Source organism: Gobius niger, assembly GCF_951799975.1.
Source record: "Gobius niger genome assembly, chromosome: 12".
NCBI classification, from domain to species: domain Eukaryota; kingdom Metazoa; phylum Chordata; class Actinopteri; order Gobiiformes; family Gobiidae; genus Gobius; species Gobius niger.
In genome coordinates, this window is record NC_136863.1 from 19,773,288 (window position 1) to 19,791,263 (window position 17,976).

The 17,976-nt window shown below is 42.5% G+C and overlaps 1 protein-coding gene across 1 annotated transcript in view; it reads right to left on the reverse strand.

The window, feature by feature from the left end:
* syt7a (synaptotagmin VIIa) overlaps nucleotides 1-17,976 on the reverse strand; it is a 92,185-nt gene that overhangs the window by 26,482 nt on the left and 47,727 nt on the right. Inside the window, exons 3-6 of the mRNA XM_079568480.1 lie at nucleotides 6,520-6,599; nucleotides 4,853-4,987; nucleotides 1,357-1,509; nucleotides 527-588 (exon numbers count right to left, since the gene is read on the reverse strand). Of these exons, the coding sequence (XP_079424606.1) occupies nucleotides 527-588; nucleotides 1,357-1,509; nucleotides 4,853-4,987; nucleotides 6,520-6,599 (430 nt within the window). The remainder of the gene's footprint in view (nucleotides 1-526; nucleotides 589-1,356; nucleotides 1,510-4,852; nucleotides 4,988-6,519; nucleotides 6,600-17,976) is intronic.

Genomic DNA, 17,976 nt, shown 5'->3' on the forward strand with positions numbered 1-17,976 from the left:
ATAGGTGAAAACTTTGAGGTAAAACGGAGAGAAGGATGGCAAGAGAGACAGGGTGATGATGGAGGAGAGGAAAAGTGGGGTGTGAGACACTATGAAAGGCCTGGAAATAGATTCCAATTATAGAAGGGGCAAAAAAGAATGAGGAGTGAGGTAGTGATGATCGTAATGATGTGGAGGAAGAAATCACACACAAGAGGTGCTAAAAGAAGGTGCAAAGATTCACCCAGAGTTGAAAATGAACCGCGTCGTTTACAGTGCACTGAATATATAGTCTAAATCACGGCAAACTGTGCACATTCTAATTGCTGAAATGTTCATCAGGAGAGTGGCTAGCAGGCGGTGACGCAGTCTTTCACTCAGCGACAGAAAACCAGACTATTTCTGTGTGGCTTTTTTTTTTTTTCTAACTTCACTTGCGGGCAGTGCAGTTCTTCACATAAATAAATCATTTTTTTTGCAGTGTGCAGCTGGGGCGGCTGTGTCAGCTGAAGGTTTGAGCCGGTGCAATAAGGCTTTAGTTACTCGCCCAGAAGTTCACGTTCTGTCACACTTCCATCGGCGCTCTGAAGGAAGGCTCTGGACTCAAAGCTGAAGACAGATATGAGTTAAGTTTAGGGTTAACTTGTCCCCATCAAGTTTAATTCCAACCAATCCACATACCAGCAATGCAGCTGAAAGAGACTGAAAAAAGTTGATTTAAAGCCATACCTGGAAACAGTTCATGTTGTCTGCTCCGATGTCACAAGAGCAACAAACTTTCATGGAAATCGAAATAAAATAGTCAAAATAAAGACAACTTAATGTAAAACTCATGTTGACTAAAGCAAAGCATCCCCATGAAGACGCATAGGGAAAATATCTGATCTATTTTATGTTTCGGTCAACTTTAGTTTAACAAACCGCCCCACAAGTAGCTTTATATAGTAGATGACGCATCTCAATAAAAAGGTTTGTAAAGAGATATTATTTAAGGATATACAGCATAAGTATACGTATTTTTTGATGGTCATTTATTGTTATGCGATGTTAGTTACATGAGCATCCTCACTTTAAATGAGCCTCTCTGTGACGTCTAATTGCCCCTTAATGGAGAATCTCTATAGTTGAAACGCTTGGTGATCCTGCACTAAAATCATTTACCATTTCGACTTTTCCCCCATTTTTATATTTGAGAGCGGTTGGCTAAAGCTCCAATTACTACCACAGGCTCTATTAAAATGGCTAATAATGGCCAAAGCCAGTAAAGACTGTGAAGTGCCTGAAGTATCCAGTGCATAGAATCCAGTTTGCTTCACCAAGACTTTACACCTTCTGATGCTACTTCTGCAACAAACACGAGGCGTTGTCCATACTCACTTGTTCGGTCGCACCCTCTCTCCGTGGACACTTTGCCACCTCCCGACCTTGGGCCCCTCCGACATGCTCTTCACACTGTCGCTGCGATAAGGACCCACCCCTTCATCCCCATGCCCCGTCGCTGCCCCCTTCTGACCCCCCGACACCGCCCCACTGAGAAACACAGAGCGCCCCGAGGAGGAGCACAGGGGGGGGGGCGAGGAGACAGGAGAGAGTGGAGAGTAGAAAGAAACCAGAAATTGTCAGGAAAAAAAATCACAGCAATGTCAACAACACCAAAGCGAACCATGGCTGACCACAAGGAGGCAGGGCAGGGCAGGTTGAGACACAAGCCGGAGTCCATCAACACTCGGGATATGGGGGTTAAACAGAACAGGAGTCCGTACTGGAGAAACCAGGAGGAAGTCACTGAGGAGGGCTTAAGGGGCATAAGCTTAAAGAGCAAAATATTCAACTCAATTTGAAAGTCGTCCAAAGTGACACTGGGCTAAATGTCCTGTAAAACACTGATGACTTTCTATTTTTAGACGTAATAAGTCAAGATGTGCTCACCTATTAAAGTCAGTAGCAGTAAAATGATGGGATGAAGTCACGGCTTGTAGCAATAAAAGTCAAAAAGGCAATCTGACACTGGCTGAATTTATGCCCAGTCAAACTAAAGTTCCTCTTTAAACTGCATTTTGGTTTGAAATGTCACCTTTCAAAGCAGCCAGAATGAAGCACAGTGGTGCCCTCTGGTGACATGTGCACATTACATTGATATGCAGAACACAGCTGCTGGAGACTAAAGTGGCAGGGCTCACATGACACTGTTTGAGCGCAGGATTGGCCCGATAAAAGGGGCCTTGTCAGAGTCACATCACAGTGTGCTGCTGAAGGTCACCCCTCACATTTAATTCTGACCAATTGACCTGACAGTACATTTGGATAAGTCATCAATCACAACAACAGCACGGATGACACGGCAGGAGCAACGGTCAACACTGGAGACATGGGCCTCATTTATCGAGCAGTCACAAGGTGAACTCAAAACTAGACGAGGGGCGCTGAAATGAAAAGGGCAGAGGAACGTTCTGTGCAGTATTTACAAGAATTTACACCTGTCGAATAGAATGCACAGATTTATCATTTAGGATCATAGCTAGCCTGTTAGCTTCTTCTTTGTGATTCTATTAGTGTGTATTGGTGACACCTACCCAGTGGCAGCAAAGTTGCAATTGTGGTTTTCTGGTCAGACACCGGGGGAGATGAAAGACCCCCCAATCATCCCATTAACACTTGTATTACCCCCAGAGGGACTACGGAAAGGATTTATTAAGGTGAACAAGTTACTTAGTACTGCTTTAACATGGAAATGATGACTTGTCATGCCTCTTTTCCTGGGAATTCTTTACCTTGGCATCAACAGTACAGAGTATTGACCTACCTGATGAATGAGACCCAGTGCCTTTTGAGAAATTGAAGCTGTTGATGTTGAGACAGAATGATTTCCCAGAAGTCTCTGGCGTTAAACGGAGCACTGGTGTCACAAGGTAATCTCTCCTTGGCTTTATGAAAAAGTGATTTTGAAGGCCAATACATAAACACTGTTTACTGAGCTTTATTTATTTGCCACTGCTGGACTGGGCAGAAGAAATGGCTAAGTAGGTATGAATTGCAATCCGGAGGTTTTCATGAAAAATTGACTTCTCAAAGCAACTTGTCTTATTTCCCCAGATGAGCGGCCATCATCTTTAGGCAGTGTTTCCAGACAGTAATCCATATATCCAAGCCCTCACATACACACTGTGCCCCCCTCTTTCTCCAGGCACTTTAACCAGCAGCCTGAGCAGTTATTAGACAGTTTATCAGACACACACTGGTCGCACTGTGTCTTGGCTTAGAGGCCTTATAGCCAGTGGGGAGATAGCTTTGACCTTGCTTGTGCTTTATTGGATTCAGGTGCCCAGTGAGTAAAAAAATGACTCGCATCAAGTAAAGCACCTTATCTCTCAACATGATGGACACATTTCAAGTGCTGACGTTAGAGCAGGACATGTTAGATATTCAGCACAAGCCACACAAGCCTGTCACACACACTGCAACCTGTGCAACGGTCAACCCTCTGAAACACATGAGCTCTAAGAGAGGAGACAGACAGGAGGATACAAACAACACAAGAGAGGGTTAAAGCCTTTTTGAGCAGGGAACCGAGGGTTGTCCGTCTCCATGGTTACAGCCCATGGGAGAGAGGTGAGAGGTTAGAGTTCAGATGTTAGTGGGACCAGCAGGGCTGTAAGGAGCAGGCGGCAGTGGTCATTAAAAGGTGGCGAGAGTGCGTGAGGGGGCAGGACGGCCCCACAGGGCTTTGGGTCGATTCCTGCCACAGTCAGTCGTACAGCTGTGCTGTGGACGTGCTAATGTGTGCCTGACATTTCCTTGGCTGAGTTCTATGACTAATCGTGAATATAGGTCCATGCCCTCCAGGATGCACATGGACTGACATGTTATTGCTGTGTTTAACATTATTGTTAATATGACGCATAGCGTTTAACATATAAAGCCATCTAAATGCACCTATTATCAAAGAGGGGGTATTATGCGTTTAACAAATATTTGGCAATCATTTTAAACACATCTTGATCACTATCTAATCTGATCTCATTTCCCTTGCAGGGCATTAAACGATACTCGTACGGTATCGTAAAAAAGGTTTAGATACAACTGGTATCGAAAAAATGACAACTGTTTGTCATCAAAACTTGCCCTTTTGTCGCTAAAGGAAGTTTCACCTAAAATAAATGATACAAATGTAAAAGAAATTAAATGTAAGGAACATGATTTATCTGTTTTATGATTCTATATGACATTTATTATTATTTATTTAGTATAGGTAACATAAAAAGTATCGTTTTGTTAAAGTATTGTTAAAGTATTGTTAAAGTATCGGGAAAAAATACCGATACTTAAACGATAAAAGTATCGGTAAGCTCCTTTTCCTTCTCTGCTCTTGCTCCAATTCACAACAACCCTCCACAGCTGTGAGAACATGTTTGGACAGTCTCAGTGCTGCTTTGCAGTAGTGAAGCTTCGGCAGATGTATTTGCTTGTCAGTGCTCTCTGATGGAGGTTATAAGCTTTGTGGATAGAGAGGTAATGAAAGTGCTTCCTGGTTCCCGTGGAGCCGCTCGAGGAGCATTGAAGAGCATTGTATAAGCTCCCACCGTGGCACAAACAGATGCAGATGCTTCAAAACACCGCTGCAATAATGTTTTGGATGAGGAAACTAAATTGTAACTCTGATTTAAGTCAACATTGCATAATACCCTCCCTTTAACAATGGAGTTAATGAAAGAAGATTGCGTGGACTCTAATTAGCTGTCAGGCGTTGCGAGTTTTTGGCCGATGGTTGAGAGAGCAGCTCGCTAACAGACATGTGTAATGACAGTGACGCGCTCCTGCCTCGTTACAGCCCTGCTCAGTGGGATTTCTCTTACCAGACCAGACTAAGACTCACTTGAGTGTGAGGCGAGGATCTCCATATGGGGCATAGGGAGAAATGTTTAGTACGAACTCCTTGGGGGGATAGGAGCTCCACCTCTGCTGCACTGTGCTGCTGTCATTGTTATTCCAAAAGTCTCTGTCTAGATCGCTGTGACCAAAGAGAGAGACAGGTGAGAGCAGGAGCCCCGCAGACTCAGTGGACACACCGGCGAGGGCTCCAGTTACCGCTGCATTACACATGACAGTTTACACAACAGTCCACAATATTCTACCTGCTGTTTTGCATATTAGTGGTTTCATTTACAAATCAAAAGAGAAAGTCTGGAAGAGAGGCATTCACAAAAAAGCTCTTTAGAAAGGAAGCTGCTGGTGGCAAGACACAATAGAAAGAGCGGGAAAGGAGGAATAATCATAATCGAATGAAAACATCAGCGCGAGTTGGAGGTGACACAGCACAGCGGCACGTGTTAAACACATCAGAGGAACAAAGATGTCTGCTCTCCGTTCGGGGGGCGCGAGCAGTGAAGATGCATGAACGCATATAAAATACAAGGCAGAGGGGGAAAGTGTCAGAAGAAACGTCATTCAAGTCACACACAGTGGTCAAACGGCAAAAGAGAGAGAAAAGGCAAAGCGCAGAGAAACAGTCAGACAGTCAAAGCAGAAATGATACGGAGAGTGCACACCAATGCTGCTGTGGCCGGTGAGAAGGAAAATGTTAAGAAATTAAGCCTATGTCAGGCATCACAGTCACAGAGAGGGGAGTGTACAGAGCTCAAACCACCTGTACACAGAACCAAAGGGAACACCGAGACGGGAGAAGTAGCAGAGACGACAGTGGGCTATACAGAAGAGAAGTGATGAGCAGGTTAACAACCACAATACAAAGCTTTAATCTGAGATGAGCCCTGCAAGAAAGGTCCTTAATACATGATTCAAATGTGTTTGCAAGGACCACAGCATGTCCCAGGAGCAACAAGATAAGAATAGGAGGACACTTGTCTCGAGCTAAGGGTAGAATAAGATTATGTACTGATTACATCCCGATGGTTTAGCCAAAGGAGACATAAGTGGCCCTTTAGGAGATGTTTATTGTTAGAATGTTTGAACATGTTTTCATTATTACTTAGTTTTATGAGATCATTTCCATGTCTTAATTATAGGAAAAATAATTGTCTGAGGTGTCATGCACTTCAAGGTTAGCCACAATGGACACATTTTGTCGTATAGCTCGATTCATTGGGCTGAGCGTTTACTCTTTTGTATGAACCTCATGTGAAATAAGCCAGCGTACTATATTCAATAATAATAACATTCATTTCAATATGCAAAATGTTTTATTAGCCACACGCTATTTGACATTACAAAAATAAGTAGTTTCTTGATGCAGGTCTAAATTTGCTCTGCATTTTTATATTTGTACTAAGCTAATTATGATAGATGAAGACAATTAAGACATTTTGTTTTGACAATTAAAACCTAATCTCAATCAACACCCGCCAACAGAAAAAAAACAAAAAAAAAACAGGCACTTACGTCTCCATCATTGCTGACAAACCCCTTTCTCACAAAATAAACAGGCCTCGACACTGTGGTGATTTTTGTGAAGTGACTGGAGCGAGTGCAGTTCATTATAATGAGCAGACGATGATGCCCCCTGAACAGTTACCAGGCACTTACTTGATGGCTTTCTTCTCCCCTCGCCCACGTGCAGAGTCTGGAGTGTCTGCTGTCTCTACTCCTGGCTTGTTCCTCTTCCCCTTTATCCAAAAAGAATGCACACACACACACACACACACACAGAGAAACAAGCGGTTAGCTCCAGACCTGTCTTTTTGGAGATGTGTTTTTTTTTCTTTTTTTTTGTGAATGCACCTCTCATTATCTTTAGAACACCGTGGCATCGGCCTCCTCCTGATTGCACTCTTCAAAGTCAAATCAAATCTACCACTGAGAGCCATGTATGTCCATGATTATCACTCTCAACGCCCTTGAAATCTACACGGCAATAGCCTCTTTAAGGTAATCCGCTGGAGAGAAACGCCCTGAAAGTCTCTTGCACCACGATTTTAAATAGCTAGAGCGTGACCCAGCGTAACCATGGAAATAATGGCAGTTTTGAAGGCTGCGGTGGACCAGAAAAGCTCATTACACATGGAGGTGTATCACATGTGTTACAGTGCGGGTAATCTATATCGACACTTTGAGGGGCGGGAAATGGACAAAAGCATAGATTCTTCATCGGGATACAGGTACAGAGGGGGATTTTTCTCGTGCAGGAAATAAGTGGGAGGACACGGCACAGAGCTGCCATCGCTGTCTGGAAAATTGGATCGGTGCTTGGCCGAGGAGCAAGATCCTGTCAGGGGCTTGTTGGGCACAGGGGCGATCTGCAAATTGGGGAGCCCAGGTTGGAGCGCGATTATGCATGGGGCTCAATGTACAGCCGTGTCAGAAGGCTTCACAAACAGGGACAGTTCGGGCGGAGAATACGTAACGGTAAAGGTTTAATATAGTCAGTGGAGTGGTACTTTTTTTTGGCCTAGTGTCGCAAAGCTTTCAAGAAGTGAGGTCCGGTTACAATGCATCCGGGTAGTGACTGGATAACTGTGAAAAAGAAGAATAACTTTGAGGAACTTTAAGACACACACAAGCCTGAGCCACTAGACTTTCAGCAGCCAGACCCACACCAATCGTACTGCTTGAACTGCTGTTTACGCTAAATAAAAAGGAAGCTTCTTCAAGGGAGCCTTTCTCTACAGCTATGAACCTCTGCTGATTGATGCAGAAACGGCACACAAATCAAGTGATGACAGAAAACTGCATCATAAAAGCAAAAAGGATCCGCATGCAGAGTTGTGTTGGACTCCAGTTGAGGGATGTGCCTGTCACAAACACAAGCATGCAGCGATTAGTAAAGACAATGAGGCTGACATGAGCTAAAGAAAGTACAGATGAGTAATATAACCTAATATGTGCATCCGCTCGTGGTTAAAATGAAGGCCTTGAGAAAACCAGTGAGGAGAAATCACCATCCTGTCTAAGACTGTGAGTCATGTCTATTTTATAATGCATGCATATAGAAATGCTAATCATAGTCATGCTGGAGGCAAATATGGACAAAATAAAGAAATAAATTCAAACTGCCGTCCAGGAAATGTGAAGAGTTGATGTGTTTCCTTACTCATGCACATTTTGCAATACTAACGGGTGGCAGAAATGCAAAGCATACAAACATTTGGAATTGCTTTAGATTAAGGTGTGCTCATTGACTATTAGTAAGCAGGGTTCGGATAAGGGTTGGCTATGAATAAGCGTATTATTAATGGCCTATGTTAACAGATAAAAGTATAATAAGCAGTGCCCTAATACTTTACAAGCATATTTTTTAATACTTCATGAGCGTGCTTTAAAGAGGGGGTATTATGCTTTTTTCAATCACATAGCACCAGTCTATAGCACACTACAATGATGACGAAACCTTCTGTTGGTCTGTAAATGCAGTAAATTAGAATAATGTATTATAATAATGTCTTGAAATAGGCCTCTGTCTCTTTAAGAACCCCCTGACCTTTTCCGACACGCCCCCTTCACACGCTGTCTGTGGCATCAGTGGGGAGGGGGCTCTTCTGAGGAGCAGTGGTTGGTTACTTGGCTGGTGACGAAAGCTCGGAGCCGTCTCCAGGAGGTGGGGGGCGTTCCTAGGAGGACTCAGGCAAACCTATCCCTAAAATGGCTGCCATCAGAGTTTTTACAGATTACTCGAAAATACGTGAATTTTAATGAGGGGATGACATGATAACATGATGTAAAGCTTGAAAAAGTTGATTTTGCATAATACCCCCCCTTTAATATAAAGCGCTACAAAACATTTACAGAAAAAGATGCATAGGCCAGGTAACAAATAATGAAAATGAATTGCAAATAATGAAAAATGCACACACACTGAACCAACATAAATCCTAAGCCAAACTCGTCGTCAACTTCTTATAATGTTTGCAGATTCACTCATCTCACGCTCCGGTGACCGCTGTTGGATCTGTTTCAAGCCGCAGTGGACAAAATCCATTCTGGACAGGAACGATAAAGCCCATGGAGCCGTATCTATCTATCTGCACGCGAGGAAACAAAGCAGCTTTTCCATTGTACAATCACCTATAACAGACTGTGCCACAAATGGCCAAACACGGGCCCGATAGAGGCCGTTTAAACAGAGCCGTGGTTTATGGACCAACTTCCAATCCAGATAGAGAGACGCGTTACACTCACAACATCATGGGAAGTGTGTGAGGAGAAACCATTCAGCATCTTTTATGAACTGCTTTCGGGCGAGTCCTGGTACGTTATCACAGGCTGACATGCATGATAAATAAATGTAATGACAGCTCATACACAGAGAGTGCTCATAAAGTATAAAGTATATGAAAGACACTGTAATACGGCGATGCAATTTTCCCGGGGATGCTAAACCATTCGGGAAAAGTATGAGTAATAAATTCAGGGCCGGACATTTACCATGTGAAATAGTTGAGTTGGCAATGGGTGCAGTGGCTTACCCAGGAATACTGTATAACGGGTTTGAACAAACAATACCAGAGTGAAAGGGCGAACCTCAACATACAGGTGGAGGTCATTGTAACTGTAGAAATGTAACTGTGTGAAACGTCCATTAAGAGTCCTGAAATAGAAATCAAATTTAAAGCAAACGTAGCAGATGGAGCCGCAGAGACAAGGGGAAGATGGAGCAGAGGGACAGGTGCGAACAGTGAGAAAACTCTGACTGACAGTGGGTCCCACGGGGGAGCGCCGCGCACAACACGACGGCTCCTCGATGGCTTCCGCAGCGCTCATTTTCGCAGTGACGCACTCAAAGAACACACAGAAATACACAAAGTACACAGAAACATACGCCCACACACACACACACAAACACGCGCGCCGCACTCCACACAAAGCTTTCAGGTCCGTCACTCTCCACCTGCTCACAAAGACAAAACATGTGGAGCGGACAGTGAGCCTGTAACAATTATAATCAGTGGTTCTTTATTTAGAAGTAAAAATACGCTCGAGCTACTGTTTATCTAATTATTGGTCCTCATTAGTCAGTATACTGCTCTCAGGGCTTCTTTAACAGCTGGGATTTGGGTTCGCCAAAGTTTATTTGTCTCTACATCTGCGGGAACTTTTCTTGGCTGAGGAAAAACACCACGAAAGTCCATAGAAAGATACTGTTCTGAGTATTGTGTAATAATGGGTACATATGGTACAACAGAATATGGGTACATTCTGTGCAGACCTCCTGAATTCTTGAGGTTCAAAGAGAAATGGCATGTTCCCATTCATACTTGTGTCCTCAAGTGCAGTTTAAAGCAGAACTAAGTGACTTGTTTGTGATCGGTGGGTGTTTCAGCTCCCCCTGGTGTCACTGGCCAGAAAACCATCCTTGCAACTTTCCTGCCTTCGGTTCGGGGGCCCCAATACACACTAATGGAATTATGAAGAAGAAGCTAACAGGCTAGCTGGCAAAGCTCACTGTGGGCTAGCACCACTTAAACAGTATTTACAGCCAAGTTTGAGTGAAAAGAATCATCTCCATTGTGTAATTGGGTTGTGGAACAATGTACACTGTCCCTCTCTCCCTTTGTCTTTTCTGTCAGTGAAGTATTTACTCTCAAGGACAATTAACGAGTAAAAAAACGCAACATGCTACGACACCTGCAGTGGCGCTTATGGCCTCTAGGGGCATGAGTTACTTAGTTCTGCTTTAAAGCAACCAAAGTTCAGTTGTAGTATTTTTTTTTGCAACTGCAATCAAGGCAGGTGCTTTCCTTGAATATGTATTTTTTTCCTAAAGGTTCTGTGCAAAAAAAAAAACATGGCCCATACAATAGCCAAACTTGATGGATTATAAGTAAAAAAAAAAAATCCAAAGCGTGACGCGACTCATGCATGCCCCAAAGGAAAGATTAATCCAAACCAATAAAAGAACAAGAACATTTCCTCTCTCAGCCTCCACTCCAACACCCTCGAAACACTTAAATCTAATTTACACCAACCACAACAAAGGCTTTCACATGATTACCTTATTCATCCGCTCCTGGATCAGAGCCACCGGTTCATAATAGCTCCTGTCAGTACAATGGGCGAATTATGAGTTGCACTAAAGTGTGAAAAACTGGTCCAACTCCCGGCAGAGCTTAGCTTGTACGATATAACAGTGCTGTGCAGGAGCAGGTGAGTGTGAAGTAGGTGGTCTATGGTGGAGCTCCTTCATATTTGCCACTTTCAGTAGTCAAAAAAAAGAGTAAGAGGCCAATCATTCCCCAATGATTCCCTGTGTATATGTTATATCATTTTTTTTTCTTGTTGTTGTTAAGTACATTTACCTTCACTTATCCATCAATTGAATCCTTTCAGATGACAACCTTCTTGCCCTTGCCATTTAGTAATGTCACACTTTGTAATGTCAGTCTTTTGCTGACAGTGAAAGCATTAACCCCGATGCCTTTATTTGTGTGGGTGTAAACCCTGTAATTACATACAGACCATAAACAAGGTCAAAACTATGGAGCCCCTAAAGCTCCCTAAAGAGAGAAAAAAAAACATTGTGCGCTCAAAAGATAATTGAGAGAGAAAAAAAGTTTGTTATTGTTTTTGTGTTTTTTGCCGCGGCGCACGAAGAAGGATTTTTTTTTATTTTTACCGCAGGGCTGAATGAGGGGGGAATTATTATTATTTATTTATTTTCCGCAAACAACACACACCATGCGTCAGAACACAAGCACAGGCTTTGCATGACTGGACTTAGCCCAATGGAGGCAGACCAACTTACTACACTATACTATCATCTTGGAATGCTTAAATTATATTACGATAGCTGTTTGCTACAGTTTATAGAAAAAACTTTTGCATTCTTGTGTCTGTGTAGTTAATGTTATAGGTCTGACACTCTGAATGAGAGTCATCTGTAACATTGTTTCTGTTGGTATTTGCTGATCTGTGGTTAAATGCTTATTTTTAGTCTGTTCTGATGTGTGCTTGATGTTATGTTTGTTTGCAATATTTGTTCTCTCTTTAGGGAACTTCAGGGGCTCTGTACAAAACATATGCATTGGAACAGTAAAAAAGACCTGATCTGGCTTTTTCACCACCAGGGAGTTTAACTACAGGCTCTTTAGAATGTTATAGCGTCATATTATGAACCTGTTAAGAGATTCATAAAAATTACTCTCGGTAAAATCTGGTCCCAGAAGGAAAGTGGCTTGAATCCTGCTCTTTTACGTTGGTTCTGCTGATGCGTCCTCGGTCTTTATGCACTCGCACGTGTGTTACTTCTATTGCGTGATTGGTGAAGCCACAAAAGCAGAAGGGTGTGAGACAATTGTAAAAAGATGTAAAGAAAACTCGAGAATGCATCAGAGTGTGACTGCTGCATTGATCATTTATGTTTTCTCACTAGTGTTTTGTACACTCCCCCAAAAAGACAGACAAGACATTTTTTGACTCAGCCTTTTTGTATGATAAGCAAACCTCTAATGCATCAGACCAAACTCCCTCTCTGGCTTAAACTGGGTGAAGCTGTCCATTGAAGCAGATAACTGAGAAAAAGGAAGCCTACGGTGAAACTCCTATCCTCCCTGTGTCTCTGTTGGCAGTGCGGAGCCCAGCTGTGTTTGTTTGCAGTGAATTAGCAGGCAGCACGAGTCGACATGCCCGCTCAATATTACCCACATCACAGCATAATTAGAAAGGAGTGCACCGTTAAAATGCCTGTCCACTGCTAAATAATCAAGCAATCATGCACTTTCAGAGTGTGTCAAAACGTTTTTTGTTTTTTTTCCCCGCAGAGGAATTTATATAGTGCGTTTTCCCCAAAGCCCCAATAATTGTGGCCTTGAAAGATATACAGCACTATGCGAGTCTCTCAGGCCTATTTGATTCCTGCAATGATAAGGATACAACGAGTAAACTCACATCCATTGGCAGCAGACGTCGAAGTCGCTTTTTCTGTTGTTTGGTTGACTGCTTTCACTTCCTGTCTAAAAAGTCTGAGTGGCATCATTTCTACAGTTTTCATCATAGCGCACTCCCATAAATCATCACGGACGCAAACCAAAGACACTGACAGTTGTTGGTAACAGTCCAAGAGGGGTTGAATGGGGCGGTGGAATTTCGGTCGGGGCCAATCTTCTCACAGCTCCGTCACGGATCAAACGGCACACGCGGCTCACAGGAGTCAGGCTGAGGCTTTCCGAGTGCCAAGCACAAACTGCTGCTCAAACAGATGTTAGCTGCACCACCTTTCCTATCTGATAATCCCACCCAACATCTCAACAAGAGCCCCGCTGACACCACTCAGCCCTGCAACGCAGCAGGAGGCTAAGAAGCAAGGACTGTAAGCTTACACTGCATGTTCTGCTGGCTGCAATTATCTCCATTATAAATTACAAGGTACCTTTTGAAGTCATAATTAGTAGGAAAGTAAGAAATTACAACAGCAACACCAATCTTCCTCCTACAGCACCACAAGTAATTGATTTCTACCGACAAACTCTGGGTTTTCAAGTCCTTTGTGGACTGAGGTTATTTTTTGTTGCATTTCCCATCTTTGGTTTTATGTTTCTCCTTTTAAGATGCACCAACAAGTGTTTTACATCTTTATTTTCAGTACAAGTATGTCCGTGGTCATATAATGGTCATATAACTGTAATAAAAGAAAATAGCAGGTGAAAAATGTTTTAGGATTGTGTGGAAAAATATACAGTATATTGTATACTCGATATTATTACTATGAGTTATGAGTAAAAGTAGGCAAAGTCACTGGTTGGTTCGTGTGTTAATGCTCTGTTTATTGACTAATGATGGTCTTGTACACCAATGATTAAGAATCCATCCATCCATCCATCCATCCATCCATCCATCCATCCATCCATCCATCCATCCATCCATCCATCCATCCATCCATCCATCCATCCATTTTCTTCCACTTTCTTCCACTTTTCTGTTGCCGGGTCGTGGGGCAGCTGTTGGAGCTGCCCAAATCACATTGCACCAGCCCCTAATGGCTCCTCCTGCAGGTAGTGGATCCACAGAATTTTCCCCTGTTTTGCATGACATTGTTATATTTATATAAACCTCCATAACCTTTTCTTTTTGTGTTACTCTATTAAAAGACAAAAAAAAAAACATCTGCTGAAACTAACAGCCACCTCCTTTCCCTCCAAAGACTGGCTTTGCTCTCAACACGCCCTGAGACACTGTAGCCATTCTTTGAGCATGAGTTGATTTTACACATCTCAAAATAGCAGGAGACACAGAGGATGCAGACAGTAGTAGAACATGATATTATTGAGCGTACAGGACATCAGGAGCCTCGTGTAACAAAAGGATAACAAAGGGGGGAGGGTTGGGCCACAGGACGACTGCCCGTGAGGACTTTTCAAATAACAAAAGAACAAAACACAACCTTTGCACTGGTTCCCAAAACTAAAACACCAAAAGCAACGCTCACCCAGAATGTCTTGTCTAGTAAACCATGAATCATAACCCAAAGTGGCAGGGCCCCCTGCAACTGACACGAGAAGCTTCAGGGGCGGCGTATGTACTTATCAAAAGTGACGCTGTCAAATCTGAAATAATACTAAAAGAAATGCACTTCAAACTCATGCAGGCCTTTTTAGATGTCTGTGTGGAAAAAGAGCCACTGTGCACCCACATCATTCATAAATACTCTGTGTATGATGGGGCTATAACGGGGACCACTCTGTGAAAGTTAAAAGTAACCTTGTTTATGCAAATGAGGCTATATGTACATTCTAATCAGGTGCTGCGGGTGTAGGCAGCAGGCATGGGAAACTACACAGATACACACATGAAGGACATGGGAGAAAATATGTTTTTTCACTGAAGCAGAAAATTCCATGTAGTTATTTAATAACAGTGTATGAAAGCAGCATAAGCAGGTCACAGGTTCACAGTCCGTAGTGGGGTTATCTACGGTCTATGATTGTTCTCAATATGCTTAATGAGTATCAAGCCAACCATGCAACACATAAAAACACCAAGTGAACACACACAATGACATTTTTATATTTGTGAAAGTAATACTTCAAGCCCAGTACATAATACGTTATTGATTTCCAGGAGCTAATCCTGTCTCTCTATATTCATGATGTTTTTGAAGGTGGGGCTTGTGGATTGTGTTGGATCAATATATATAATATAGACCTTTGCAAGCATGATGTGAATAGAAATGTATAAGATTTGTCTTTAAACAGGGCACAGCCATGTTTTTGATGCATTGTACTTTATGAGTGAGATGAGAATAATTGCAATCAAAACAAAATCACAATTTGAATGGTTGCAATTTGTTGATAGCAACAACGAACTGATCTACATGCGCTCTGTTTATGTGAAAAGTCCACTTACGCTAGGGTATATGCATCAGTATGATTTTAATGGAACAATCATCATTCTGTCCTGAGCGGCAAAGAGAAATATTTACACATTTCATGACTTTGCCACTCACTAGTCTTCAGAACATTATGACATCATGTGGATACCCTCTATAGCATGCTTCTTCAGAGGAGTCCTGCACATATTTTGGCTTTGAGGAAACAGCTCTAACCACTGCTCCACTGCGCCGCCCAAATATAATTGAATGTGTGCTTGTCATAAAAATGGCTATTTATACATTTTCTTCCCGAAATTGCGCCACATTATTTTTTAAAGATTGATACGGAAAGTTAAACAGCTCGAAGGAAAATGTCTCGTGAAACTTTGTAGTATCACATCTGGTCTTTCAAACCTGGCAGAATCAGCATGAGCCTAATGGTGTAATCATATCTACGCATGAGAGGAACTTCATCTCCACAACATTTGGTTATTTTCTACATTAACTGTCAGAGTTTAATGTGCTCTCACACCAGTGGGCGAGTGACATTTCTCCAAAGTGAGTGGTCTAAAGACTTCAAAAGCCCTAATTAACATCTTAGCGACATGCCGCGCCCCCAGATGAGTGAGGCCTGACAGAAGAATATGCCAAATCCTCATATCAAATGGGCGTGGGTGAGATTGACTTGTGTGGGGTCAAAAGGCTGGGGGATGCCACTCCAGCCCCAGTCCCTGCTGCCTGTTGCGGATAGGAAGACGATCCATTTGCAGCGGAGGAGACCCGGGGGAGCTCTCCAAGGTGCTGAAACTGCCTTCACCCTCTGTAGCAAGCTCACAGTCTATTTTTTTTTTGGCCGCTCCATTTACTTTAAAGGCGAATATCGAATGTAGCAGAATGTTCCACCAAGGCAAACAAGGAGTTGGTGGTGGTACTACATGGGCACACATCATTTAACGCCAGCTCATATACTGTATGCACGTTGTAATGGTGTCGATGAGTAATCTTTAGCTAGCGCATGTGTGACAGCCATATGGTGCTGCAAAGAACCTTACCATCTGGTAAGCTCTTACCAACAGCCCTAGAAAGACGTATACGCTTCATAGAAGAATAATGGTAGTTAGCGGAGCAGGATAACTAGCTTCTATTTCAGCACTCTATTTATTGAATTACTCAATCCATTTGATTAAAGCCACACCACAGAACATTCCAGGTTTTATTGTGCTGTGTCACAAGAGCAGCTATAGAAGTACATGCCAGCAACAATAACTAACATGCTCCTAATGATCAGTAAGACGCCGACAGAGCTATTTGCTATGGGTTCACAAAATATAGTATATGGAAGAAGACCTCATGTATTTAAAACTCAACATCTCCATGGAGACGGGGCAATGTCCCGCTCCCAGCAAAGTCAGCTGTCAAGTGTGAGGAGTGGTACCACAGTAAAGATGTACAGCTAACACACTGTAATAACTACACCTTATTAAGCCTTAATAAATGATGAGCTAACACTTATTTCATCATGAACAATTTATTATCAACACTTAAAAACTGCTTAATAATGAATAAGTGAAGTATGTGAAGAACTATTCATTATGCATAAGGCATTAACTGTCGTAGTTAAGAAGTTAACCTCTTAACCCCTTAACCCCCGCCTTAACCAAGGGCTTTTTCCTCAATTTTGGCTTTACCCAAGACTCTCGACTGGAGTTTACAGCTTGTAGGCCAGTGTAATGCCTCATTTGAAAGCTACAAAATTGATCTAAATGGATCTTTTTCCTTGTGTTGTTTAGATTTTTTTTTTCTAACTTTTTTATCATCACTTTTTGTTCATCATTTTCCTCACATTTGTTGTCACTTTTTTCCTCACCTTTTTGCCACGTTTTTGGCGCTCTTTTGTTGCTTTTTTGTCACGTTTTTTGTCACTTTATTGTTGTATTTCTGTCATTTTCTTTAACTTGTTTTTGTTGCTTTTAGATTTGGGCAAAGCCAGACTGGAGAGAACGTGGTCTGTTCAGTTTTCACCAATAAAATGCCCTCATAGTGAAATGTATGCATATATTCTGTTCTACTTATTGTTCTGCACAATGTTACGCAGTGCGGCTTTAATGCACAGTGACATACATTTGAGAATTGGAGCAGTAGGAACAGGCTGTCACTGTGGTAGAAACTTGCGTGCTTTGCTTGTGCATATTTTGTGAATTAACTTCATAGTGAGTGATATTGGAAGCGAGTGATATTGGAGTGCTTTTACACAGGCACAAGTACTTCCTTCATCTCTGTCCAAAAGTTTCAAAGCCCAGCAGACAAGAGAGAACCCGTGACACTGACTTGAAACAGGTGACCGGTGTTCTTACAAGCGCAAGATGAATCGCTATCAATTACTTTTAAAGCCATGCAAATGTGTAAGTGTCAGTGAAGTGGAGTGGGCGCGGGGCAGCACTGCTCCGTCTGCCTAATGACTGGGACCCTCCCCTTAATCAATCACATTTCATAGCACATAATCACAATGACATGCCCTCTACCGGAGGTCAGGCTAGCGCGTTTGTCTCTGTTTCTCCTCAATGTGTGCGCCAATACTGACACTGTATCGGAGAACTATTAATGTACGAGACACTGCCCACTGACTTTCATCTCTGCTGCTGATCATACATCTTCATTAATACAGGAGTAAATGATAATAGACAAGAGAGTTAACTCAAAACGGGACTCTGAAGGTTAAAGGTTGATTCGTAGAGCTACTCTAT